This window comes from Eulemur rufifrons, chromosome 30 (genome assembly GCF_041146395.1).
Source record: "Eulemur rufifrons isolate Redbay chromosome 30, OSU_ERuf_1, whole genome shotgun sequence".
Lineage (NCBI taxonomy): Eukaryota > Metazoa > Chordata > Mammalia > Primates > Lemuridae > Eulemur > Eulemur rufifrons.
In genome coordinates this window covers 93,492,700-93,519,469 of record NC_091012.1, presented here as the reverse complement: position 1 = coordinate 93,519,469, position 26,770 = coordinate 93,492,700, and the positions used below count along the sequence as shown (strand labels likewise).

Below are 26,770 nucleotides of genomic sequence, written 5' to 3'. Positions count from 1 at the left end.
AAATTTGAGTTAATTTCTAACACTTAAAAACGAACATTGTGCATAAAATATCTGAACATTTCCTTCTGGTGAAAAATCAGATATTCTGGCAACATGGGTTGGGCCCACATTTTCAGATAGCAACAATCACTGGAGCCCTTTCCAGGATGCTGGAGCTCGCCTTTTTCTGTTTGCAACAAACCCGCCACCATTACTAAGTCATTGAGACAGTTTCAGTTGCCATCCTATATTCAGCTAACTTTGCTCCTTTTCATCACCTGAGGCTCTAATTTAGCCCTTAAACACCTTTCCCGGCTTCTGTCTTAACCTGCTCTACTCTCCAATCACATTCAATTACTTCCAGTTTCAAGAAAAATAATCTCAGTCCCCTCACATGTGCCTGTCTATATTTGTTTTCTCTGCCTGTCTTTTCCTAGACCTCACTCATTTTTCAGAAATTCAACTCAGATCAGGACCAGTACAGGGACGAGGCAAGAGAGGCACCTGGGCTGCAATCTTTAAGAAGACATATTCACTCCAGGTGTGAACCCACACCTGCAAAACCTTAGCATAGCTTCCTCCTTAAATCTGAGACCTAGCCACCTCATTTGCCTCACCCTAGCCCTGGAACTGACTCAGATATCACTACTCTGAGAAGCCTTCCTCGTTTATTCTCCCCATCCCCCTGGCCTCAAACAGACACACACACACACACACACACACACACACACCCCAATCTGAATCAGGCACTACTATGTGCCTACCTCTACCATAGTACTTACCACATTGTGTTGCAATCATCTGTTTTTTCATCTGCCTCCTTCAATAGACTATGAGCTCCTTGAAGGCAAGGACATGTGTCCTCTGTTTCTGAGTGCCCAGACTATAGCATTTAGTGGACACTCTGTAACTATTTACTAATGACCAAACATACACATCAGGGACAAGCAAATTCTCTCAAGCCTATAACGGAAACATTATTCTTCCTAGCTCTTGGTAGTGTGATGACAGAGGAAGTCTTTTGCCTATAGTTCTTCTTAAAACGTACATGAATGGAAGTTCCATGAGGACGGGCATTATAGCAGGTGCTCAATAAAATGTTATTGACCGAATCAACTGGGCTTTATGAGACACAGGTTCTAGGAGTAAACATGGCACTATCTAGCTGCGTGAAAATTAAAAACTCATTACCCATCTCTAAATCTGTTTCCCCATTTGTTGAATTGAGGAGTGAACTAGCTTAGTATTTTCTCTCTTATCCCCCCCATAACTTATGTAAAGTACTTCGAATGATAACTGCTACTTGGTAACACTCTAAAAGTTTCAGCCCTTTTCCTCTTCTAACCAGCAAATCTCATTATTCAAAGAAATTCTCACACAGAAACCTGATGGGAGACACTGAGGATCTAAGGAGCACAGTTTGAAAAAGCCTGAGACGTATCCTGGGGTTTCGAAATGCTCACCAATGTTATGACTATGCAGAAATCAGGGCCCAGGGCTATATACTACAGAGATTCTGGTTCTTTGGGTCTATGATAGGTCCTCTGGAACAACATCCCGAGGTGACTCTGCTATGAAGCTATACAAGAAATAAATGAACTAAGTACTCTTTAATATCCCTGCCAACATGGACATTTTATGATTCTACATTTTCTTTTTGTTAATTTGGGAAATACAATTTCAAAGCAACATCATTTTCCACAAATTAGCTTCTACCACATTCCCAGGAGGATCAATAACAATTATGAGTTATGGGCCACCAGCTACATGCCACTGAGCTAAATGATTTACATGCAATCTCTGATATATGTATCTTCTGATTCCTCCTCACAACCTTCTGAGGTAGATTATACTTCCTCCACTTTACAGATGAGGAAAAGAGGCTCAACAAGCTCAAGTAACATTGCCAAGATCCCATCGCTACAAAATAAACCTCAAATCTGAAACACCTGGGATTTCCTTTGGTTACTGAACCAGAGGTAGAGAAAAGGCCAGGCAATGCAAATTGAAGGCATACATATCTTGCTCTAAAGCAGTGACAAATGTCATGTTTGGGTCAATCAGACACCCCTTCCCACTTGTCCCTGTTGTATAGACTATTCAGAGTAGATCCTAGAGCTGATCATCAAAGGAAGAAACTCCTCAAAGAGTCCTCAGACTTCCTGCACATGCTCTAGGAATCACTGTCATCTCTGCTAGATAACTGGTACCTACAATGGGGTTAATGCTGAGTTATTTCTTGGAGCCATAATGAAAAATCCATTATGGAAAGGCCCTCTGCACATGTAATGTGAAATCCAAAAGCACAACCTAAAATTCCATCCTAACTGTAATTTTACCATTTTTTCCAATGAAACAGAAGATGTACTGATTCAGGGCCAGTAGTATTGGCAATTGGAGGGCATGGCACACTCAGCTGTCTCAGCTTCCAAAGCTGCTGCTCTTTCCAACAATAGCTTCCCAGTAGGGTCCCCAAGAGTTTTTCTCAAAGCCTCCAAAGAACCTCAGCGTCAGCTGTTGAAGCACTGGCTCTTCCTCTCATTACCACCATAAATCCCAGCTTTCAAAATGACAGATTCAACAAGGACAATGACCATGACAGGCCAATGAATTTTCAAAACCTCTCTTCAGTCTCCATTAATAAAAGTCACTTCATTGAGTCAGCATCCCTCAGAACAATGGACAAATGATAACTAGGAGCTTCTGAAGTTGGCAGGCAAATGGTCACCGAGTTAAAAGAGTTATTGTAGATCATACATTAAGAAGTAACGATGTCACAGGCAGCAGCTCTTATGGAGCCCAGACACCCACAGGAACCTGGCAGCACCAGGGAGTCATTTTTATTTTTCTTTGTAAATCATTATGCTCAGGCTCACACACCCTCATTTCCATGCATAGCACTAGTTGACATTTGTGGTGAGGTTTAGGGGTGAGAGAGCTGAAGCACAAAGTTCAACATAAAGGATGATATGGGAAAGGTCTCAGCTCTGTTGGTTGGCTTTGGGGCAAATGGAACGGAACCTGTTCAAAGTCAGACCCTTCTAGCAGAAAAAGAAAGCATTTTATGAAATTCCATGTGCTATTTATTTCCAAATCTTCAAAGTCATCAATTAACACAGTGACTGCCACACTAGGGGAAAAAAAAAAAACTTTTCTGTGGGGCCACAGTGTTTTCTTAAAACAAAACAATCCTTTGCAATTTGTTATTTTTTATTGTTTTCTGTGTGAGTTAGATGCAATGCAACCCACATTTTTAGAATTAGATTGTCAATATTAATTGTAACAATAAGAACATCAAGTAAGATTTTCATGAACCAACTGCAGGGTTTTTCTTCACAAGGCCCTGGGCTCAAAACTAGCCTGAGTTAAATACAACTCAGATGGCAGTCAATGTGTTTAATTGGCAAGTAGCAGTTATTTTAAGAAAGAAGTACAAAGAAATCAAAGCTTATATTAACAATAGTGTTGAAATAAGTAACATTTATTTAGACACTGTGCGCACTTGGCATCAATTATCTAACCTCTATTTTACAAGATGAGAAAAATAAACAGAGAGGTGAAGTCACTGGCCAACGTTACAGAACTAATAAGCTATAGAGGTAGAGTTCAAACTTGGGCTATTTCATTCCAGAGCATGTTAACTTTTAACATGCCTTTGGTTAACTTTTAACATGCCTTTGGACCAGGATAGATTCGCCAAAGTTGAATGAAATTGAGTAAATAAAGAAATAATCAAAATACAAATATCTGCCTCATTAGTTACACAGACATTTACCCAAAATACTCATCAATCTTAATCTCATAAAAATACTCATTATAGTAGTATTTACAATAGTGAAAAATTGGAAATAAGCTAAATTTCCAAAGATCATTAAGTATTAAATAACATATAGCCCCTACAATAATGAAATTCAAATGCATCCATTATTCATTGATTTAGCAAAATATATTAACCATCTACTATATACCAGGCATTCCTTTATGTGCTGGGGAAACAGCAGTGGATAAAACAATGCCCTCCAATTACCCTCAAGAATTTCAAATGACATGGGAAAATGTGCATGTTAAAATCTAAGGCTAAAAAAAAGAAATTATGTATTTAGTATGAACTAAATTGTATACAAAGGAAAACAGGTACACGTAGAAGACTTAAAATATAATGTATCAATATGTCCAATAAACTTGTGCTCAGAAATATCTTATTAGCACAGGTAATTTTATACTTTTATGCATTATTCAAATATACTACAGTAGCCACTAGTAATAATACATTGTTATAATTTAGTTCTGGAGCTTATAAATATAAATGTTACTAACTTGTTCCAGTAACATTAGAGCATATATAATGTGCTCTAATAGTTACGTAATTCAGTGTTCTCATCCATCAAATGCCTTAAACTCTTTAACTCAAGAGTCAGCAAACTTTTTCTTAAACAGCCTGAAGGTATATATTTTAGGCTTTGAGGGCCATCCAGTTTCTGTCACTATTATTCAAGGTTGCTGTTGTGCCACAGAACCATCCGTAGACAATACTTAAATGAATAAGAGTAGCTATGTACCAATAAAACTTTATCTACAAAAACAGGTGGTGGGCTGGAATTGACTCAAGGGCCATAGTTTGTCAACCCCTGCTTTAAACATCATAACAACTAATACAAACACAAAGTTCTTTTTACTGCCACTGTTCAACATTCCTTTTATAACATTCTTGAGAGAGAGAGACAGTTACCCTATTTACCCCATTTTACAGAGGACAAGACTGAGCGCAGATAGGTGAAATATCTTGTCCAAGATTACACGGCTAAGAGCAAGTTGTTAAATCCAATTCCCAAAGGAGAAGGCAAACCTATTACCTAAAGTTATACATATAAATGCTAATTTTAAACCTTCTAGGGTAATTTGTTCCTTAGAAGAATCTTACTCCAAATCATTTTGTGAAATAAACCCCCCCCAAAAAAAAATCACTCCTTAACTTACCTTTTACAAAAATATCTATTTTCACGTATTAGATGCTTTAACGAAAATTTCCCCAGCAGACTGACTGAGTCAAAGGCCTCGGTGGAAGTTTAAGGGATAAACTTTTGATTGCTCTTGTGTGAGGGGGAAATGGGACTGACAGGCCATGTTTCCTTATCCTTCCTAAGCAGCCTCCCGGGGGCTTGGTACTGGACCATGGGGGACGAAGATGTCCAGATGCTCTGTACCCACAAACCGAAAAGGCTACATGGTCTCAGGCCTGCCTCGAGAGGCACGGGCCACGTACAGATAGACTTACCAATGTTAATCTCATCGTCAGTCAGAGTGTCTCCAATGAAATCAAACTGAAATGACTGCAGTGTCTGGGAAAATTTCTGAACAGCAGAGGAGTAATCTGTAAAGGAAGAGGAACAAGAGAAATGGTCAACACTGCTAGCCTTTGACCTATTTCCTTCCCATCTGTTACAGTAGATAGGAGAAAAGCAAACAGAATTGCTCCCAGCAGGTAGCAGCTTGCATTTAATGAAGTTAAACAAAATATCAGACTTTCAGTAAAAAAAAAAAAATTTGAATTAAAATCACAAGTTAAAGTTTGGTAATGTCCTTCTTAAAAGTTATGGGACACGTTTTTATCCTCAATCCCTCTCCTTTCTGACCTGTTCTACCAAAGCCTGGAAACTCTGAAATGACTTAGTCGCACTCTTAAGAGGGTCTCCATAAGCATTTACTGAGCCCTCATCATGGGCAATATACTACATGCTTTCTCACCAAAAAATATCCACAATCATTACACAAAGAAAGAATTAGCTCCATTTTATAAATGTGGAGCTCAAGTTCCAAAGCTAGCTGGCAAAGCTGGAAATAGAAGCCAAGTGGTCTGTCTGTCTGTCTCTGCAAGGCCCTTTCCATGACAACACAGATACAACCTGGACATTCTACATGTTAACCAGATGGCAGCATGTCAATCTTCGGCCAAAGGAAGAGATTTAAATTGTTCACAGAGTATTTATGAAGAGACCTAAGAAAGCAATGAATGAAAAAAATGAGTGTAGCATGGCTAGACAAATGCTTCTATTTTTGGTTAGTGATTTTCAGTTTTAGTATATAAAATTTAATAATGGTATAAAATTAAGTCACTTTGAGCTACACTTTTGATAAGTTATCTTTATTAAAATTTTAAAAAGCTGTCCTTTCCCAAGAGATCCGGCCAGACTCTTGAAGACCCTTGCTACTCTAAGAGTGGTTATCAGGCCAGCAGTAAGATCATTACATGGGAGCTTGAAGGAAATGTACATTTGTAGGCTCCATCCTAGACCTAATAAATCAGAAATTGCATTTTTATACAAGTCCTAGGCATGCATGCGCTCTTTAAAGTTTGAGTAGCACTGCTCTCACCAACTAAGCTAACCTGTCTTATAGGAAAAGTTCAACCTTGTTGATTATTTTTGGTTCCCTTTTCCTATTCTTTTGCTCCTAGTTTCATCCTCATCCTCCACCTTCAAATCTATCAGACACATGGGCTTACTGAGCCTGAGCATTTACTCTCAGGCTAAGGTAAATGGAGACAAGGCAAGCAACAGTACCCATGCCTTCAAATGAAAAGCTATCACAGTTAAGCACAAACACAATAAAACACATTCAGGCATTTGTCGGAAATAGATTATATGCCAAGAATATTATTACCATTTTCTCTATGTCTCATTTCCAGAATTATTTATTTTCAGAATTCTGAGTCTTGACTCTTTGAACATACCACTGAAAATAATAATGATAGTAATAATAAAATTTGTATACAGTTTGGGGACTACAAACCAGGTTATTATGCCTTCTCACAATTTCTACACGCTAGAATCACATTTTCCATTTAAAATATAAAGCCACATAAATGTGAGAGGAGCATGCACACCCTTCAAATCCTTCCATAGTTCATCAGCAAAGAGAACACAAAACTGGCTGCATGTCTGGAAAACAATCACTTTTCTCTGGCCTCCTTGGCTGGCAGTAAAAAAGGGCAGGCCCAGAATTCCCCATCTGTTATGCTCAGGAAAATAAAATAAAAACATTTATTACATTGCTCTTCCACACATACTAGTATTTCCTAAATTCTAGTTGAGTCAAGGAAGGTGTGGTTACTGATCACGCCTCTTCTTGAATTACCTGAAAATTTCAGAAATCACAAATACTATGATTTTCAACATTTATAGTATTTTGAGAATGAAAGCATGAAATAGGAAGGATTTGTATTCAATCCCCATTTTCATTATTTACACCAACCTGTTCTTTTCTCCAGACCTCAGGCCTGGAAAAACACTACCTCCCATCCTCACAGGGCTTGAAATTTCTTGAAGAACTTTCCACAAACATTTTCATTTATTTCTCCCAAATACCCAAAGGTAGGAATTACTATTCTCACCTTACAATCCAATAAAAAAATGAAAACAATGCAGACAACTCCCCTTCAAAAATATGAAGAAGCATAAATTAATAGCTCTTCATGGAAAGAAAGTCCCATATATTAATATTTGTGCTCTGTACTGTGGGAAATGACATGAAAGACTCCAGGCATTTGTTTATCTAAAACTTATTACATAAATGAGTTGGGTGATTCCTGGCATTTATCGAAAGACTTATTAAATAAATAAATGAGGGAGGTAACTTCTGGATGCCAAGGAATCCACAGATAACCTAGAAATGCTTGTCATATGTGAAGCATTTATTTCCTTATCCTAAAATTTACTTATTCACGCCGAATCATGTGAACTCATCATTTTATCTTCCCCAGTACTTCCCCATCCCTGTCCACCATACAACCATCTCAATATCATTCAGGCTGCCTTCAAGGGTTCTCACTCCAGCACCTTCTTATATATACATGTGCCTTCTCTGTTTCTATCTCACCTTTCCCTTATTCATTCCAGAAGATAGCAAGATAGTGCTTTTTAGGCAGTTTAAAAATTTCAGGAAATTAGGTAGAATATTAACAGGATTAATGAATTAATGGGTGTGATGTAGACAACAATCTGCTTCTTATGCTTTTGTACGGGTTCATAAAAATGGAATCATACACAATATATTCTTTTGTGTCTGACTCATTTAGGTGTGAACAATGTTTTGCAACTTCATCTGTACTATCATGTTTTGCTGCTAAGTAATATTCCATTGTGTAAATATATCTCAATGTGTTTATTCATTCATCTATTGATGACATTTGTGTTTTTTTCTAGTTTTTCCACTATTGTGAATAAAGTTGCAATAAAAATTCATGCACAAGCCTTTCCGGGACACATGTTTTCCCATTTCTCCTGGGTAAGTAAGAGTCCAAAGCACGAGTATATAAGGCAAATTGTTAAGTGTACATTTAACTATAAAAAAATACGGTCCGTGCAATATATGTTCTCCCTCAGAGACCATGTGCAAGCTTGATGAGCACCTGATGCTGCCAGCCACCACCAGAGCTCCTGCACTAGGCATGAGCACCCCCACCCAGCTTCACAAGCAACCTACCCAGCGGTCCCTGCCCAGACAAACCTGGACCATTGCCTCCACAAGCACCCACGGTCTTGGCTATTGCAACTCTTTTGGTTTCATACCAATTTTAGGATTTTTTTCAAATTCTGTGAAAAATGATGGTTGTTTTTTTTTTCCTGGAAACAGAGTCTTACTTACTCCATTGTCCCAGGTAGAGTACAATGGCATCATCCTACCTCGTTGCAACCTCCAAGTCCTGAGCTCAAGCGATTCTTCTACCTCAGCCTCCAGAGTAGCTAGGACTAGAGGAGCACACCACCACACCTGGCTAATTTTTATATTTTTTGTAGAGACGGGGTCTTGCTCTTCCTCAGGCTGGTCTCAAACTCCTGAGCTCAAGCAATCCTCCCACCGTGCTAGGATTACAGGCGCCTGGCCACGTTGGTATTTGGATAACAATTGAATTGAATCTGTAGATTGCTTTGGGCAGTATGGTCATTTTAACAATATTGATTCCTCCAAGTATTTTAATAGACATTGGAGACTCCAAAGAGCAGAAGGATGGGACAGTGGGAAGGGGTTGTGGGATAAGAAATTACCTAATGGGTACTATTTATTACACAAAACATAGTGTACACTAAAGCCCAGACTTTACCACTATGTAAAATAACCATATATCAAATCTGCACATGTACTCCATAAGGCTATGAAAATAAAAATCAAATTAAAATTTTAAAAAGAAAAGGTCAAAATGTTTTTCAAAGTGATTGTAACATTATACGTTCCTACTAACAATGCATGAGAGTTTCAGTTGGTCCACATACTTGCCAACACCAAGTTATTTGTGCATTTATTTTCATTTTAGTCATTCTAATGGGTGTGTAGTGGGATCTCACTACGGTTTTAATTTCCATTTTCCTGATGACTAATGTTACTGAATTTCTTATCATATATTTATTGAGCATTTGTAATGTAATACCTTTATTTTCATGAAGGGTATATTCAAATCTCTTGCCCATTTTATAATTATATTGCCTTATTGAATTGTAAGATTTCTTTATATTTCTGGAAACAAGTCTTTTGTCAGATATATGTATTACAAATATTATCTAAATTATTAATAACTAAAGGCTTAAGAATCTCAGTATTATTTATTTAAGAATAATACTGTGTCTCTCTAAGAACAATGACCTTTGTAGTATAGTATGTTACTCTACTCAAAGCACCATCTCCCCAACTCTGAACATTGAAAACCAACAGCCTCACAATGACATAGCTGTGAAAATCAACAGTTTAGCAGCCACCGGAGGGGGCAGCATGTGGTTGAAGTTTCACAAGGTTCCATTATCAGAGAATTGTCGCTCTTTTTCCAGTTTGACAAGTCCTGAAAGCTCTATTTTCAGGACTTGTCTTTGTTTATTCTAACTTAAAGTTCATTCTCTATTAAACAACACTACCATTGTCAAAAATAATCATCTGAAGTTGCTTAAGATTATGAAGGTACTAGGCAACATGACAAGTTGCAGTTGACAAGAGGATGGCCAAATAGTAAAAAAAATTAGAGAAAGACAAACTGGAGAATGACATGGCCATAGGAGGCTTTGAAAACCTGAAACATTCCTGAAAATCTAGAAAGATATGGTCACGCAAAGGGATGTGTGCATGTCCCAGACTGTGTGTATGCCCATGAAGGACTTGAGAAGTCCCTAATCTCTCACCTCTGGCTAACCTTCTGGCACAAGCAGGAAGAGAAGGGTAAGCCTGAACTGTAAACTGCCTAGCTAAGCATTAAAAGCTATCCCAAAACACACACAATGTCCCTTACCAAAGGCTGGGAGGCTTATTGGTTCAACTTATTCAATGAAATCACTGTCCAGTCATTAACTGGCCACTAAGCAAATCTACCAGAGACTTCAGTGGCTTCACACAAGAAAATAATAATACCAAACAAACCCTGGGGAAAGGGAAAGGATCAAATTTCCAGAGTTGCCACATTATTATTTTACATGTTCACTTTTCAAGAAAAAATTATGAGACACACAAAGACACAGGAAACAATGGCTCATATTCAAGGCAAAAAATGTAATCAATGGAAACTGACGCTGAGGAACCTATATGTAAAGAACTGAAGACTGAGAACAATGTCTCATGAAATAGAGAATATTAATAAAATGATGGAAATAATATGAAAAGAACCAACTGAAACTTCTGCAGCCAAAAAGTAACATATCTGAAATCAAAAAATTTCATTTCTAGGGGCTCAAGAGTAGATTTCAGCAGAGAAGAAAAAATGAATAAACTTAAAGATAGGTCAATTGAAATAACCCAGTCCAGGCCGGGCGCGGTGGCTCACGCCTGTAATCCTAGCACTCTGGGAGGCCGAGGCGGGTGGATTGCTCAAGGTCAGGAGTTCGAGACCAGCCTGAGCGAGACCCCGTCTCTACTAAAAATAGAAAGACATTAAATGGACACCTAAAACTCTATATAGAAAAAATTAGCCGGGCATAGTGGCGCATGCCTGTAGTCCCAGCTACTCGGGAGGCTGAGGCAGTAGGATCGCTTAAGCCCAGGAGTTTGAGGTTGCTGTGAGCTAAAGCTGACGCCACGGCACTCACTCTAGCCTGGGCAACAAAGTGAGACTCTGTCTCAACAAAAAAAAAAAAAAAAAAAAAAAAAAAAAGAAATAACCCAGTCCATAGAGCAGGGAAAAAAAAAAAAAGAAAGAAAGAACAGAAAACAATGAACAGAGCCTCAGAGACCTGTGGGACACCATCAAGTTTAACACTAGACATGTAATGAGAATTCCACACGAGGACAAAAGACGGGGGGGAAAGAACATTTGAAAAATTAATAGTTAAAAACTTGGGTCACGGCCAGGTGCGGTGGCTCACGCCTGTAATCCTAGCACTCTGGGAGGCGGGAGCGGGAGGACTACTTGAGCTCAGCAGGAGTTTGAGACCAGCCTGAGCCCTGAGCAAGAGTGAGACCTGCATCTCTACAAAAAATAGAAAAATTAGCCAGACATGGTGGTGTGTGCCTGGAGTCCCAGCTACTCAAAAGGCTAAGGCAGGAGGATCGCTTGAGCCCAAGAGTTTGAGGCTTCAGTGAGCTATGATGACATCACTGCACTCTAGCTTGGGTGACTGAGAGAGAGATCCTGTCTCAAAAAAAAGTTAGACTTTATCAAAATTTAAAATTAGTGATCTGCTGAAGACACTGCTAATAATTGAAAAAGACAAGCTAGAAGCTAGGAGAAAATACTTACAAAATATTAATACATGTTCATTAATCATAAAGAACTTGTATCTACACTATATATGCAATACTCAAAGTTCAATAATAAGAAAATGAATAGCCAAATAAAAATGGGCAATAGATCTTAATAGGTACTTCACCAAAGAATATGTCTGGACATTAAGTAAGCATATGAAAGGATGCTCAACCTCATTAGCTATTATTAAAATGCAAATTAAAATTACTGACAAGAGAATTCCTTGAGCCCAGGAGTTTGAGGTTACAGTGAGCTGTAATGATGTCACTGCACTCTAGCCCTGGCAACAGAGCAGATGCTGTCTCAGGGGGGAAAAAAAAAAACAGTATTTTTATACACTATCAATGAATAATCCACAATGAGATTAAGAAAGCTATTCTTAAGTCTTTTGAGAATTATAGATTTAAATGTACGCACTAGAAATATAAAAGTTATAATAAGCCATAGGCATAAATTTTCATGACCTTAGGTTAGTCAAAGCCTTCATAGATATGACATCAAAAGCACAAGTGACAAAACTTCTGGTCAATGAAAGACAATATTAAGAAAATATGAGCCAAAGACCATAAGAAAATATTTGCAGGAGAAACATTTGATAAAAGGACTGTTACACAAAATATACAAAGAACTCTTAAAACCCCAAAATAAGAAAACAAACAACCTATGTTAGTCTATTTTGTATTGCTATAAAAGAAATACCTGAGGCTGGGTAATTAACAAAGAGAAGAGGTTTATTTGGTTCAGGATTCTGCAGAAAAGCAGAAAAGCATTGCACCAGCATCTGCTTCTGGTGAGGGCTTCAAGGAGCTTCCAATCAAGGCAGAAGGCAAAGGAGGAGCAGGTGTGTCACATGGCCATAGAAGGAGCCAGGGAGGAGGTGGTGCCAGACTCCTTTAAACAACCAGCTCTCACATGAACTAATAAAGTGAGAACTTATTATCATGGGGAGGGCACCAAGGCATTCATGAGGGATCTGCCCCCATGACCCAAACATCTCCCACCTTATTCCGGCCTTACTTCCAATACTGAGGATCAAATTTGAACGTGAGATTTGGAGGGGCCAAACATCTAAATCATATTACAACCTGATTAAATAATAGGCAAAAAATGTGAGCATATACCTCACCAGAGAAGATCAATAGATGGCAAGTAAACACATGAAAAGAAGCTCCACATCATATAGTCATCAGGGAATGCAAATTACAACAGCAATACCACTACACACCTATGAACGTGGCTAAACTCCAGAACACCAACAATATCAAATGCTGGTGCGGACGTGGAGCAACAGGAACTCTCATTCATTGCTAGTGGTAATGCAAAATAGTACAGTCACTTTGGGAAGACAATCTGGCAGTTTCTTACAAAACTAAACATAGTCTTGCCACGTGATCCAGCAATCACTCATTGGTATTTACTCAAATGAACTGAAAGCTTATATCCACACAGAAACCTCCACGTGGATGTTTATAGCAGCTTTATTCACAATTGCCAAAACTTGGAAGCAATCAAGATGTCCTTCAATAGACAATGGATAAATATATGTGGTACACACAGACAATGGAATATTATTCAGTATAAAAAAGTGAGCCATGAAGCCATGAAAACACATGGAGGAAACTGAAATGCACATTACTAAGCAAAAGAAGCCAGTCTGAAAAGTCTACATACTGTATGATTCCAACTATATGACGCTCAGGAAAAGGTAAAACTACAGACACAGTAAAAACATCAGTTGCTGGGGGTTAAAAGGGAGGGAGAGAAGAGTAAAAGAAGTAAGGAGGATTTTTAGGGCAGTGAAACTATAATGTATAATACTACAGAAGTAATGTCATTATACAGTTGTCAAAACCCACAAAATATATAACACCATGAGTGGACTCTAATGTAAATTATGGATTTTAGGTGGTGATGATGTGTCAATGTAGGTTTATTGATTATAACAAATGTGCCACTCTGATGCAGGATATTTATAGTGGGGGAGGATTTGGGGGAGAAGGTGTTGGAGATATATGAGGAACTCTCTATACCTTCTACTCAATGTTGCTGTGAACCTAAAACTGTTCTAAAAAATAAAGTTTCTTAATAATAAAAAAGGAGGGGGGATCTGAATAGACAGTTCTCCAAAGAAGAATACAAACGGCCAATAAGCAAATGAAAAGCACTGAACATCATTAGGCATTAAGGAAATGCAAATCAAAGGTACAATGAGATACTACCTCACAGAAACTGGAGCCCTCATGCACTGTGAGAATGTAAAGATACTGCAGCTATGGAAAAGTTTGTCAGTTCCTCAAAAAGCTAAACACAGAGTTTCCATGTGACCTAGCAATTCTACTCCTACATATATATCCACATGAATTGAAAACGTATGTCCCTGCAAAAACTTGTGCAAAATGTTAATAACAGCAATATTTTTATTAGCCAAAAAGTGAATACAACTCAGATGTCCACCAACTGAAGGATAAACAAACTGTGGTATATACATAAAATGAAGTATCATTCAACCCACAGAAAGCAATAAAATACTAATTTATGCTACAACATAAATGAAACTTGAAAATATTGTGCTATGTAAAAGAAGCTAGACACAAAAGATCACATATTGTATGATTAATTTAAATAAAATATCCAGAGTTGACAAACATGTAGAGATAAATTATGATTGGGGGAGAGGCTGGAGGGGGGACTGGGGGAGGGAGGAATGTGGAGTGACTGCTAACGGGTATGGATGTTTTTGCGATGATTAAAACATTCTTGAATAGGCCAGGGCACAGTGGCTCATGCCTATAATCCTAGCATTCTGGGAGGCTGAGGCAGGGGGGTCACTTGAGTTCAGGAGCTTGAGAACAGCCTGAGCAAGAGCGAGACCCCGTCTCTACAAAAAACAGAAAAATTAGCCAGGTGTGGTGGCACATGCCTGTAGTCCCAGCTAGTCAGGAAGCTGAGGTAGGAGGATCACTTGAGCCCAGGAGTCTGAGGTTACTTACAGTGACTTATTATGATGCCATTACACTCTCTGGGGCGACAGAGCAAGACTCTGTCTCAAGAAAAATAATAATAAAATAAATAAAATGTTCTTGAATAAAATAGTGGTGTGGATTCATACCACACCTCTGTGAATATGCTAAAAGTCACTGAATTGTATACTTTATAAAGGTGAAGTTTACGCTATGTGAATTACATCTCAATAAAGGTATCATTTTTTAACGCATAAATGGAGAAGGGAGGTGAGTATGACTATAAAGGAATAGCACAAAGGAGATCTTTATAGTGAGAGATCAGTTCTGTATCCCGATTGCAATGGTAGTTAGGCAAATGTACACATGTAATAAATGCCATAGAACTATAGACATCTATTGTACTAATGTTAATTTCCTGCTTTTGATATTATACTATATTTACATAAAATAGATCATATGGGAGAAACTGAGGGAAAAGTACACAGAACTCTCTATACTATTTTTGCAACTTCTTGTAAACCTATAATTTCAAAATTTAAAATTTATAAAATGTCTTGTCAATATCTGATTTACTCAAGTGAATCCTAAGCTTCCTAAAAAACTGACATCATCTTCATCTTTGTACTGGCCTATAGTTTTCTCCTACAAAAAACAGATTAGTAGCAGTGCTTACCCCATAATGTTGTTCTAGGGATTAAGTTATATAACATATGCAAAGTGTCGGTCCTCTTTCCTCCTTTTCTTCATAAAAACTGCAGATTTAACATGTTCAAGTATTGCCATTGCCAAACCTGGAGCTCAGAAATGAAATCTGCTCCTTCCTAGCCTGTCAGAAATCAAATTGTTCCAGCAGGGTATGCCTGTAAATCCCTATGACATCCAAGATGTAGGAGATCTAGGATAAGATGATCTGAAGCCACTTCCTAAGAGACTCAACCCCTTCAATGTGCTTTACCAGCTGCTATTTGAGAGAATTTCATTTAACTGACCAAAGCTATTATTGCCATTATTTCAATCATCTCTAGATAGGACACTTGGTGGAAGATGAAAGAAGGCATCTGAGAGAACCTGTAATTTTGTAAGGCAGCAGCTCTCAAATGTTTTGGTCTTGGGACCCCTTTTACAATCTTAATAATTATTGAAGACTCCCAATAGCTGTTATTTACGTGTATAGATACAATAGATATAATTGCTATTTACTGTGTCAGAAATGAAAACCGAGTCCTGTTTTAAATAAATATTAATTTATTTTAAATTACAGTAATAAACTGGTTACATGTTAACATAAATAATATATTTTATGAAAAGCAACTATACTATCTAAAATAAAAAATATATGGGCAATTGGCATTATTTTACTTTTTTTTTTTTGAGACAGAGTCTCACTCCATTGCCCAGACTAGAGTGCTGTGGCGTCAGCCTAGTTCACAGCAACCTCAAACTCCTAGACTCAAGCGATCCTTCTGCTGCCTCAGCCTCCTGAGTAGCTGGGACTACAGGCATGCGCCACCATGCCTGGCTCATTTTTTCTATATATTTTTTAGTTGTCTGGCTAATTTCTTTCTATTTTTAGTAGAGACGGGGTCTTGCTCTTGCTCAGGCTGGTCTCAAACTCCTGAGCTTAAACAATCCACCTGCCTCGGCCTCCCAGAGTGCTAGGATTACAAACATGAGCCACCGCGCCCAGCCTATTTTACATTTTTAAAAATCTCTTTAATGTATGGCTTAATAGAAAACAGTTGGATTATCATAGCTGCTTCTGCATGCCATCTGTTGTTTCGGTATGAGGATATATAAAGAAATTTTGTCCTCACACTGATAAGTAGTTCGAAAAGGGAGGAGCATAGCCTTTCAGGTAATTGTATTAATCTTCTTTGTTACCAAACCAAAACTTGATAAGTGACAGATTCTTAAACGTTAGTTGCAATGTAGAATCAGAAACCATTATCAATGACTTTTTCATACCTTTATCCAGTAAAATCGATTGGTCTATCTCTATCTTATACTTTGAATGCATCTTTACCCATGTATGCATCTCTTACCTATGTGTAACCTGGTAACATCATGCACCGGTCATTTGTAAAATATTAGTTCACTAGGTTATACAAATCTTCCGAATGTTGGTACATTTCATTATTCAATATAAAAAACACCTTGTTAACATCACCACCAATCTCAACATAAAAGTCTAAATATTGGAAAGCTATAAAGCACATAGTGATGGATACGTTTTGTACAATTCCTGTTTTTGCTTGAAAACCTGACAACAAATATTGGTATTTCCTTGAAGTGAGAGGCTCATGTCAAATCAAGAGGAAATGATCTGCTTCTGTCAATCAAGACCAACTTACCAACCATGTGGGTGAGCCATCTGTTCTTACTCCAACACTACACTGTATTTTCAATGACAGCCAGGACCCTGTATCTCCAGCACCTAAAATAATGCCTGACAAAGACAAGCACTCATCAAATACTTGTTGAATAAATGAATAAACAAAGTCACTAAAGGCACACTCTGTGTCAGGTACTGTGTGGGTGCTCAGAAGGCAGAACGGTTAAGATACACTTCATGTCCTCAGAGATATCAGGGCATACAGAAGAGAATACATACAAGAACAAGTCCTTGTAATCCAGTGTGATAAGAAATGGAAGGTCCAGGTGACAGAAGAGCACAGTAGAATGAATAATACTGGGAGCAGAAGAGGGTTTTCAGGGAAAGCCTCACTGAGTAGAGACATTTAAGCTGGGCTCTGAAGGACTGTGTAGGAGCTCCCCAAATTGCACGGAACAGCACACGTGCATGCACACACACACAAACACTGTGTAGTTAGGAAACTGCAGGCTCAATCTAGCTGAAACAAGGTGAGTATAGTAGCAGATGAGGCTGGAAATCTAAACTGAGGACAGGCTTTAAGAGACACTGCATAAAATCCTAGGGAATTTGGGCATACAGCTAATGAGCCATCAAAAGCTTTTAAGCAGAAAAATGAGAAAATATGATTGATTGATAGATGAGTAGAAAATCAGTCTGACAGCTCTCAGGAGACTACTGCAATAATGTTAAGGTACACATTCAAACACATTTATACCTTTTGCTATTGGAATGGCAAGGAGATGTTTTGGCAAAAGAAAGAAGACAGTAACTGATGGTGTGGGATGAGGAGGAAGGAGAAGAAGTTAATTAGCAATCAGATGGATGATCTAGCTATCAACCCAGAGGATACAAGTGGAGGAACAGGTTGGGGAATTGTTAAATTCAAGGTACAGTGGGCCATCCAGGTGATGGCCAACACAGTGTTAGATTTAGGGGTCTGGAGCTCAGGAAAGGGACCTGGGCTGGAGGATTTCAACTCTGAAGTCATTAGTGTAAAGATGAAGTTGAAGCTAGGGGAGTGGAAGTGATAAGAATGAGGACAGAATTCAGGAACACCACCACTTTAGGACTACACAAAAGAGAAGCTTATGAAGGAGCCTAAGAAAGGAGGCCGACAGGTATGTGGAAAGCCAGCAAAGAGTGGTGTCATTGAAGCCAAGGTAAGAGAAAAATTCAGTTTAGGCTCTTAGCCTAAACAAATTTGAAACATCAATAACCCTGATGTCTGGCTCTGAAAGACAGAACAATTTGATGGGACATAAAAATGAGAGTTGTACTAAAATTTGAATTTACTATAGAATAAATTACTGCACGCACAGGACTCCTCTTTTATAACCCTGCAATCCTCTTGGCCTCTCCTCTTGATTTTGTTGTAGTTATAAGTTCTAAGACTTTGACACACACACACACACACACACACACACACGCAACTTGGAAGTATGGAGGACCTAACACCCTGGGGCCAAACACATATAGGTGGTGAGGTAGCTGATTGATAAATTCTGCAGTCTTTTAGTCCTCAGATGCTAGCTGTCAGTCATATTTCATAAAGCTCTTCAGAGGTTCCAGCAGGATTAAACTAGTCACGTAAGCATGGGCCAACTTGACAATATGTCCGAAAACTGACTTTTTCTCCTTTCCCATTTCACTCCTGTGTCCTTCACGCCTGCTCCCACATAAACTATTATACCTGCTCACAAGCCTCTGTGTCAAGCTCTCCTGCTTTTAGGGGGGAACCCAGGCTAAGATGATAAGCTCCTCATTGCTGGAGCTGACTACTTGGAAATGTTAGAAAAAACATTCAGGCATTCGGTTATTAGAAACTTTATCAGGCCTGGGCAACATAGTGAGACCCCATCTCTACAAAAAATTTAAAAATTAGCCAAGTGTGGTGGCACATGCCTGTAGTGCCTGCTACTCCTAGGAGGCTGAGGTAGGAGGATTGCTTGAGCCCAGGAGTTCAATGCTGCAGTGAACTATGATCACACCACTGTACTCCAGCCTGGGCAACAAAGCAAGACCCTGTTAAGAAAAAAGAAAGAAAGAAAGAAGAAAGAGAGAAAGAGAGAGAGAGAGAAAGAGAGAGAGAGAGAGAAAAAGAGAGAGAGAGAGGGAGGGAGGGAGGGAGAAAAGAAATGTTATCAAAACATTTGACAGGAGCCAATAACTATTAATAACTAGAAAGAGAAGTGGGGAGATACAAAGAAGGGAGCAAGAATGTGGGAGGAGTAAAAGATATGAGCTGTTTCAGACCAAAAAGAATCTTTTCTTATCCATAATCTCAAAGCCTAATATAATGTTTGGTATAAAGCAGGCCCTCAATATATGTTAGTTGAATGAATGCATGACTTTCAAACACTAAATGTACTTTTTAATTTCTAAATTTCTCATTTATTTAATAGATTCGCGCTATCGCAAAAAAGTAAATCTACTTTTCCCCTAAGTCTACTTTAAAATATAAGCAATTTATTGCCATTTCAGTGGTTTCAATAATATCAAATATCTCAAAAATTCAGTAAAGCTTCAAGTTTCAGTGCTACAGCAGCATTAGGGATTTATAGAGAGTAGATATAGGAAACTCCATGTGAATTCTGCCAGGAATCCATTTTGCCCTAAAAGCTGCATAAGGAAAACCTATAGAAATTTTTCTGAGATATTAGTGGAAAAAGCACAGATAAACCTAAGAGTGGAAGAAGGATGTGTCAAGAAAAAGAAATAATGAACCCAAGTCCTAATTAGTTTCTAATTACAGAAGTAACTAACAGAAAAACATGTATAAAATGTTATCTACAAGTATAGGTATATATATTTACCTGAATCGTGTATGGTAACTCCATTTGCATGCAGTTTTTAATTGGAATGAAACTCAAATAGTCAAGTTTCAATATGACTCACAACTTAATGGATGCAACTTTACTTCTAAAGTAGATTACACAATGGAAATGCCCAAGGGATTGCTGGGCTTGGTGGTTTTGGCTGCTTTCAGTTTAAAAAGAAATAAAAATGTTCTCTTAACACATGCATCCTTTTATACTTAAGAATTTATTAGTTTAAATGAATCATCATATTACCACCTGGTAAGGTTGTATGCTTTTCCAAAGCAGAATGAGGTAGTGGAAATATCACTACAACTGGAGTTCTAGTCTTGGCTCTGGAACAAATCAGTGTTGTGGGTTTGGGCAAGTTACTTTGGCTCTCTGAGCCTCAATGAATAAAACAAAAACAAAAAATCCTACTACTTACCAGCTTTTGTGATTTTCCTTCAGTTCCTGAAATTGTAAAATGAGGATATCATCTACCTCAGAGGGTTGTGAAGAGATTAAAATAAGATGACATGGTAAATTTCTTTAAAAAAACTAGAAATCATTTCATAAATTGTGATTAGTTATTTTTATTTTAAAATTGAGCTAATGTTACTATTAACTGGACTGATATAAACTAATGAGAACATATGCAATTGTCCTGTCAAATTAAAATACAAGTAGAGTAGAACAGTGCTTCTTACATTTTTAAAGAATTGTAGACCCCTTGAGAATATGATAAAAGATATGAACCTTCTTCCCAGAAAAATGTACATACACTAACTTCTGTACAATCTCAAGAGATCCCAGATGCCCTGAAGCACAAGTTAAGGACCCATCAGCAAGATAATCTTTAAGATCTCTTCTAGCTTTAACAGTCTTGAGCATATATTTTACCTCTTTATAAGTAAAGAAAGTACCCACATAATAAGTCAGATGGATTTTAACCAAAATATTCTGCTCCTAATCCAAACACACAGAGATGCTGGGTAAAACGTAACAAATGTGGGTATGAGTCTTTTAAAACTACATAGCAGACCTAGAAAGCAAGAAAAAGCAGCTCTCAAGTACTAGAAATGAAAGAGAAATTGAAAGCCAGAGCAGAGAGCAGTAGCTAAAGCCAAATAGCCAGTAGAGAGGTTTCAGAACTAGATACATTCAATCCTCATTATTTGCAGATTCTGTATTTGTTATTTGTCTAATCAATAAATTGATTTATAACCCAAAAATCAATACTTATGACACCTCCCTGTTCATTCATGGCTATGCAAAGAGCTGTCAAAAATCTGAGTCACCAGAGGTCGAAAAAGGGACATTGCTTTCCTGTTTGAGCTCTCATACTATAAACAAATGTCCTTTTCCTGGTCTATTCAGTACCATGTTTTTCACATTTTTCTACTTTTTGTTGGTGATTTAGCTGTTTAAAATGGCCCCTAAGCATAGTACTCAAGTCATGTCTAGCGGCCCTAAGGGCGAGAAGGCTAGGATGTCCTTACAGAGAAATACGTGTTAGATAACCTTCATTCAGGCACCAGTTATACAGTGCTGTTAGTCGTGACTTCAATGTTAATGAATCAACAACATATGTAAGGTAAGGTATCTTTAAACAGAAACATACAAGATTATGTATTGACTGGTTGATTAAAATGTTACGAAGAGAGGCTCACAAGAACCTAACCCTGTATCTCCTCTAGAAGCAATAGTTCAGTATTCATTAATTCAATGTTTACACTGACTTTATAGAACATAACTACAATGAATAACAAGGACCGACTGTATGTGGGAATTAGAATTTCATCCCGTAGGCAGAAGGACATTCTTCAGAAGCTGGGAGTTTGAAATAAGGTTCCAGCATGAAGCCCACTGGCCCAGGACACTGCAGGGAAGATGGCAGGTAGTCTTACACTGTGGTACAATAGTTACCCAGAAGCTTTTGCTGATTATCATTTAAAGTTATACTGCCCGTTTAGGTTTTAAAAATTAAAACAAATTCTGAACCAGCACCAGCAAGCTCCAAGAAGAGGTAAAAGAAAAACTGCCCCAAAAAGCATCTCTAGAACCCAGGGCAAAGAAGAAAATCCCAAAGAAACAACTGCCATCTAAGAGAACTTCAGAGTCAAAAATTACAAACCACACTAGTAAACCAACATGACAGACAGCAGTCAAAGCAAGCAAGTAGATTCTCTTCTGTAAGAACTAGGATTGTACTATTACAATCCAAAAAAATATTTTTAAAATAAGTATATTTAAAATATTCAAAGACAGAAAAAATTAAAATCCTGATTCTTTTTTTTTTATTTTAGCTCTAGTAATGGTATTTATTTTTATTTTTTTTTTAATTTCAGCATATTACGGGGGTGCAAATGTTTAGGTTATGTATATTGTCCTTGTCCCACCTGAGTCAGAGCTTCAAGCATGTCCATCCCCCAGACAGTACTTACCACACCCATTAGGTGTGTATATTATATACCCATCCCCTCTTCCCCCCTCCCATCTGCCAAACACCCGATGAATGTTATTACTATATATGCACTTAAGTGTTCATCAGTTAATACCAATTTGATGGTGAAGAATCCGTACTCTAATGACAAATCATCTCAAAAGAAACAATAATCAAAATGACAGCCATTTTCTCATCCACTACAATAACTAACACTACCCAAAACTGGAGTATTAATTTGAACATGTTAGGAGAAAATAACAATCAACTTACTAGTAGCAAACTGGAAAACAGATCTGAGTAAATCACACAGCACAGAGAGAAAAAAAAGCTGGAAAATATGAAAGAAAATAAAGAGATAAGGATAGGACAAGAGGCTCTATCAAGGAATACCCAAAGAAGGGAATAAAAGGCATGGGGGAACATTCTCCACAGAAACATCAAAAAAACAACCAGAAGCTGTCTGAACCAACTTTGTAGGACTTATAGAAATGGTCAAATCTTTACTACAATCCAGCAAACGTATCAGGTAAAATCCATCTTCAAATTGGCAAGAAAGTTTCGTGGTATTTTTACTAGCCCTTGCCTCCCCAGTGGAAGGCATTTGACAAAATTCAACACAAAAACATTTGACAAAATTCAAAATTTTTATTATAAAAACAAACACTCAATAAACTATGAACACAACATGATTTCCTCACGTTTCCTCAACATGATAAAGGCCATAAATGAAAAACCCACAGCTAACATCGTGCTCAATGATGAAAGTCTGAAAGCTTTTCCCCTAAGATCAAGAAAAAGATAAGGATGCTGCTTTCACCATTTCTATTCAACACAGTATTGAAAGTTCTAGTCAGAAAACAAGTAAGTAAAAGAAATAAAAGACATTCGAATTGGAAAGGAAAAAGTAAAATTATCTCTGCTTGCCAATGACATAAATTTATATGCAGAAAATCCTAAAGAGTCACAAAAAATACTATCGGAGCTAATAAATGAACTTAGAAAAGCTACAGGATACAAAATCTACACACAAAAAACTGCATTTCTATACACTAAAAATGAATAATTTGAAAACAAAATTGAGAAAAGAATTCCATTTACAGTAATGTCAAAAAGAATAAAATACTTAGGAATAAATTTAACCAAGGAGGCAAAAGACTTGTATACTAAAAACTACAAAGTATTAATTAAAAAAAATTTAAAAGATACAAATAAATGCAAAGCAAGACATTTATGTTCATGGATTAGAACAGCGGTCCCCAATCTTTTTGGCACCAGAGACTGGTTTCATGGAAGACAGTTTTTCCACTGACGGGGGCAGGGAGGGGAGGTGGAGCTCAGGCAGTGCTATAAGCAATGGGGAGCTGCTGTAAATACAGATGAAACTTTGCTCCCTTGCCCCACTCACCTCCAGCTGTGCTGCATGCGCTCCCCCACCCCCATCCAATGCTCACCTCCTGCTATATGGCCTGGTTCCTAATAGGCCACAGCCTCCTGGGTTGGGACCACAGGACTTAATGTTGTTAAGATGATAATACTAAGCAAAGCAATCTATAGATTCAATGTAAACCCTGTGAATAACCCAATGGCATTTTTTACAGAAACAGAAAGATCCATCCTAAAATTCATATGGAATCTTAAGAGACCCTAAATAGACAAAACAATCTTGAAAAAGAACAGAGTTGGATGTCTCACACTTGCAGATTTAAAAACTTAACAATAAAGGTATTATAATCAAAGCAGTGTGGTACTGGCATAAAGACAGACATTTAGAAGAATGGAATGGAATAGAATAAAGTAGAATAGAATGCCCACAAATAAACCTTAGCATATATGGTCAATTGCTTTTCAACAAGGGTGCCAAGACTATTCAATATACACAAAGGTTTTTTCAACATATGGTGCTGGGTAAACTGGATATCCACATGCAGAAAAAATGAAGTTAGACTCTTGCCCTATACCATACAGAAAAATTAACTCACAAGAGATCAAAGCTCTAGACATAAGAGATAAAACTATGATAGTCTTAGAAGAAAACATACTGAAAAATCTTCATGACAATGGAGTTGACAGTAAGTTCTTGAATATAATACCAAAAGCACAAGCAACAAAAGAAAAAAATAGGTAAACTGGACTTCATCAAAATTAAAAACTTTTGTGCATCAAAGGGGACTACCAAGACAGTGAAAAGGTACCCATACAATAGAAGAAAATACATCCTAATCACATATCTGACAAGGGAATAATATCCAGAATATATAGGGAACCCGTAAAACTCAACAAGAAAATACAAATAACCCAAGTCAAAAATGGGCAAAGGATCTGAATAGCCATTTCTCTGAAGATATATAAATAAGCAAAAAGCACATAAAAAGTTGTTCAACATCACTAGCCAAATCAAAACCACAATGAGGATGCTACTTCACACACATTAGGATGACTATAGCAACAACAAAAAAAAGGAAAATAACAAGTGTTGCCAAGGATTTGAGAAATTGGAACCCTCATGTATTACTGGTGAGAATGTAAATGGTACGGTCACTGTAGAAAACAGTTTGGGTAGTTCCTCAAAAAATCAAATATGTACGCCAGGCATGGTGGTGGCTCACGCCTGTAATCCTAGCACTCTGGGAGGCCAAGGAGGGTGGATTGTTTGAGCTCAGAAGTTCGAGACCAGCCTGAGCAAGAGCAAGACCCCGTCTCTACTAAAAATAGAAAGAAATTATATGGACAGCTAAAAACATATATATAAAAAATTAGCCGGGCATGGTGGCACATGCCTGTAGTCCTAGCTACTCGGGAGGCTGAGGCAGGAGGATTGCTTGAGCCCAGGAGTGGAAGGTTGCTGTGAGCTAGGCTGACACCACTATACTCTAACCAGGGTGGCAGAGTGGGACTCTGCCTCAAAAAAAAAAAAAAAATCAAATATGTAATTATTGTAAGCTCCAGCAACTCTTCTTGTAGGTATATACCCAAACAATTTTAAAGCAAGACTCAAATACTTATATACCAATGTTTATAGCAGCATTATTCACACTAGCTGAAAGGTGAAAACAACCAAAAGTCCAATATCAAATAATTAGATAAACAAAATGTAATGTATACACACAACGGAATATTATTCTGTCTTAAACGGAAAATATAAATTAATGTTTTAAAATAAATAGAAAGGAATGAAATTCTGATACATACAACATCGATGAACCTTGAAAACATAATACTAAGTGAAAAAAGCCAGATACAAAAGGACAAATATTGTATGATTCCAATTATCTGAAGTACCTGGGATAGGCAAATTCATAGAAACAGAAAGTAGAATAGGGGTTACCAGGCACTCGGGGGACAGGAGAGTACAGAGTTATTGTTTAATGGATACAGAGTTTCTGTTTGGGATGATAAAAATATTCTGGAAATAGTGGTGATGACTGCACAGCATTATTAATGTATTTAATGCCACTGAATTATACATTTAATAATGGTTAATATAGCAAATATTGTTATGCATATTTTACAAGTAAAAAAGGTACTGGGGTAAGAAAATGTTCAAAGTGGTATGATTGCTATGTGTAAATAAATTTCACTGTGATAATTATTAATAGTATCTAATAGGGAGTAAATAATGAAGTGAAACTAAAACATTAGTCAACGATCAAATAGAAGATGGGAGGGGGTAGCTCAGTTTAAGGTGTTATATTGCCAACTTATAAAATGTCTAAGTATATCCAACGTAAGGAGACATGGAATTGGTAAATTCTAAAATTGGAAAAAAATGAATAAAATGAGACCCAATACAGCAGAAGATGGGAAATTAAAAAAAAAAAAAGCAAAGAAGAGCATGGTCAATGGAAAAAACAAAAAATAGGATAATAAAAATAAGTCTAAATAATAAGTGCAATAAATGTAAACACACAATGAAAGATAGAGATAAACACACTGATTTTTTTTTTAAGTCTAGCTATGTTCTGTTTACAGGTAGCACAACTAAAACACTCAAATTAGTTGAAAATAATATAATGGAAAATAAAAATACTTAGAAAATACTAACCAGAGGAAAGCTGGAACAGCAATATAAATATCAAACAAAGTTGGCCGGGCGCGGTGGCTCACGCCTGTAATCCTAGCACTCTGGGAGGCCGAGGTGGGCAGATCGTTTGAGCTCAGGAGTTCGAGACCAGTCTGAGCAAGAGCGAGACCCCATCTCTACTAAAAATAGAAAGAAATTATATGGACAGCTAAAAATACATATAGAAAAAATTAGCCGGGCATGGTGGTGCATGCCTGTAGTCCCAGCTACTCGGGAGGCTGAGGCAGTAGGATCGCTTGAGCTCAGGAGTTTGAGGTTGCTGTGAGCTAGGCTGACGCCACGGCACTCACTCTAGCCTGGGCAACACAGTGAGACTCTGTCTCAAAAAAAAAAAAAAAAAAAAAAAAAAAAACAAAGTAAAGCAAATAAAAACATTACAAAGGTTAGAAAGAGGTTTTATTCAGTAAATCTAA

At 37.5% G+C, this 26,770-nt stretch overlaps 1 protein-coding gene across 1 annotated transcript in view; it reads right to left on the bottom strand.

Annotated features, from left to right (window-relative positions):
* Positions 1 to 26,770, bottom strand: part of OPHN1 (oligophrenin 1) — a 310,055-nt gene that overhangs the window by 187,586 nt on the left and 95,699 nt on the right. The window contains exon 2 of the mRNA XM_069463584.1: positions 5,255 to 5,350. Coding sequence (XP_069319685.1) covers positions 5,255 to 5,350 — 96 coding nt within the window. The remainder of the gene's footprint in view (positions 1 to 5,254; positions 5,351 to 26,770) is intronic.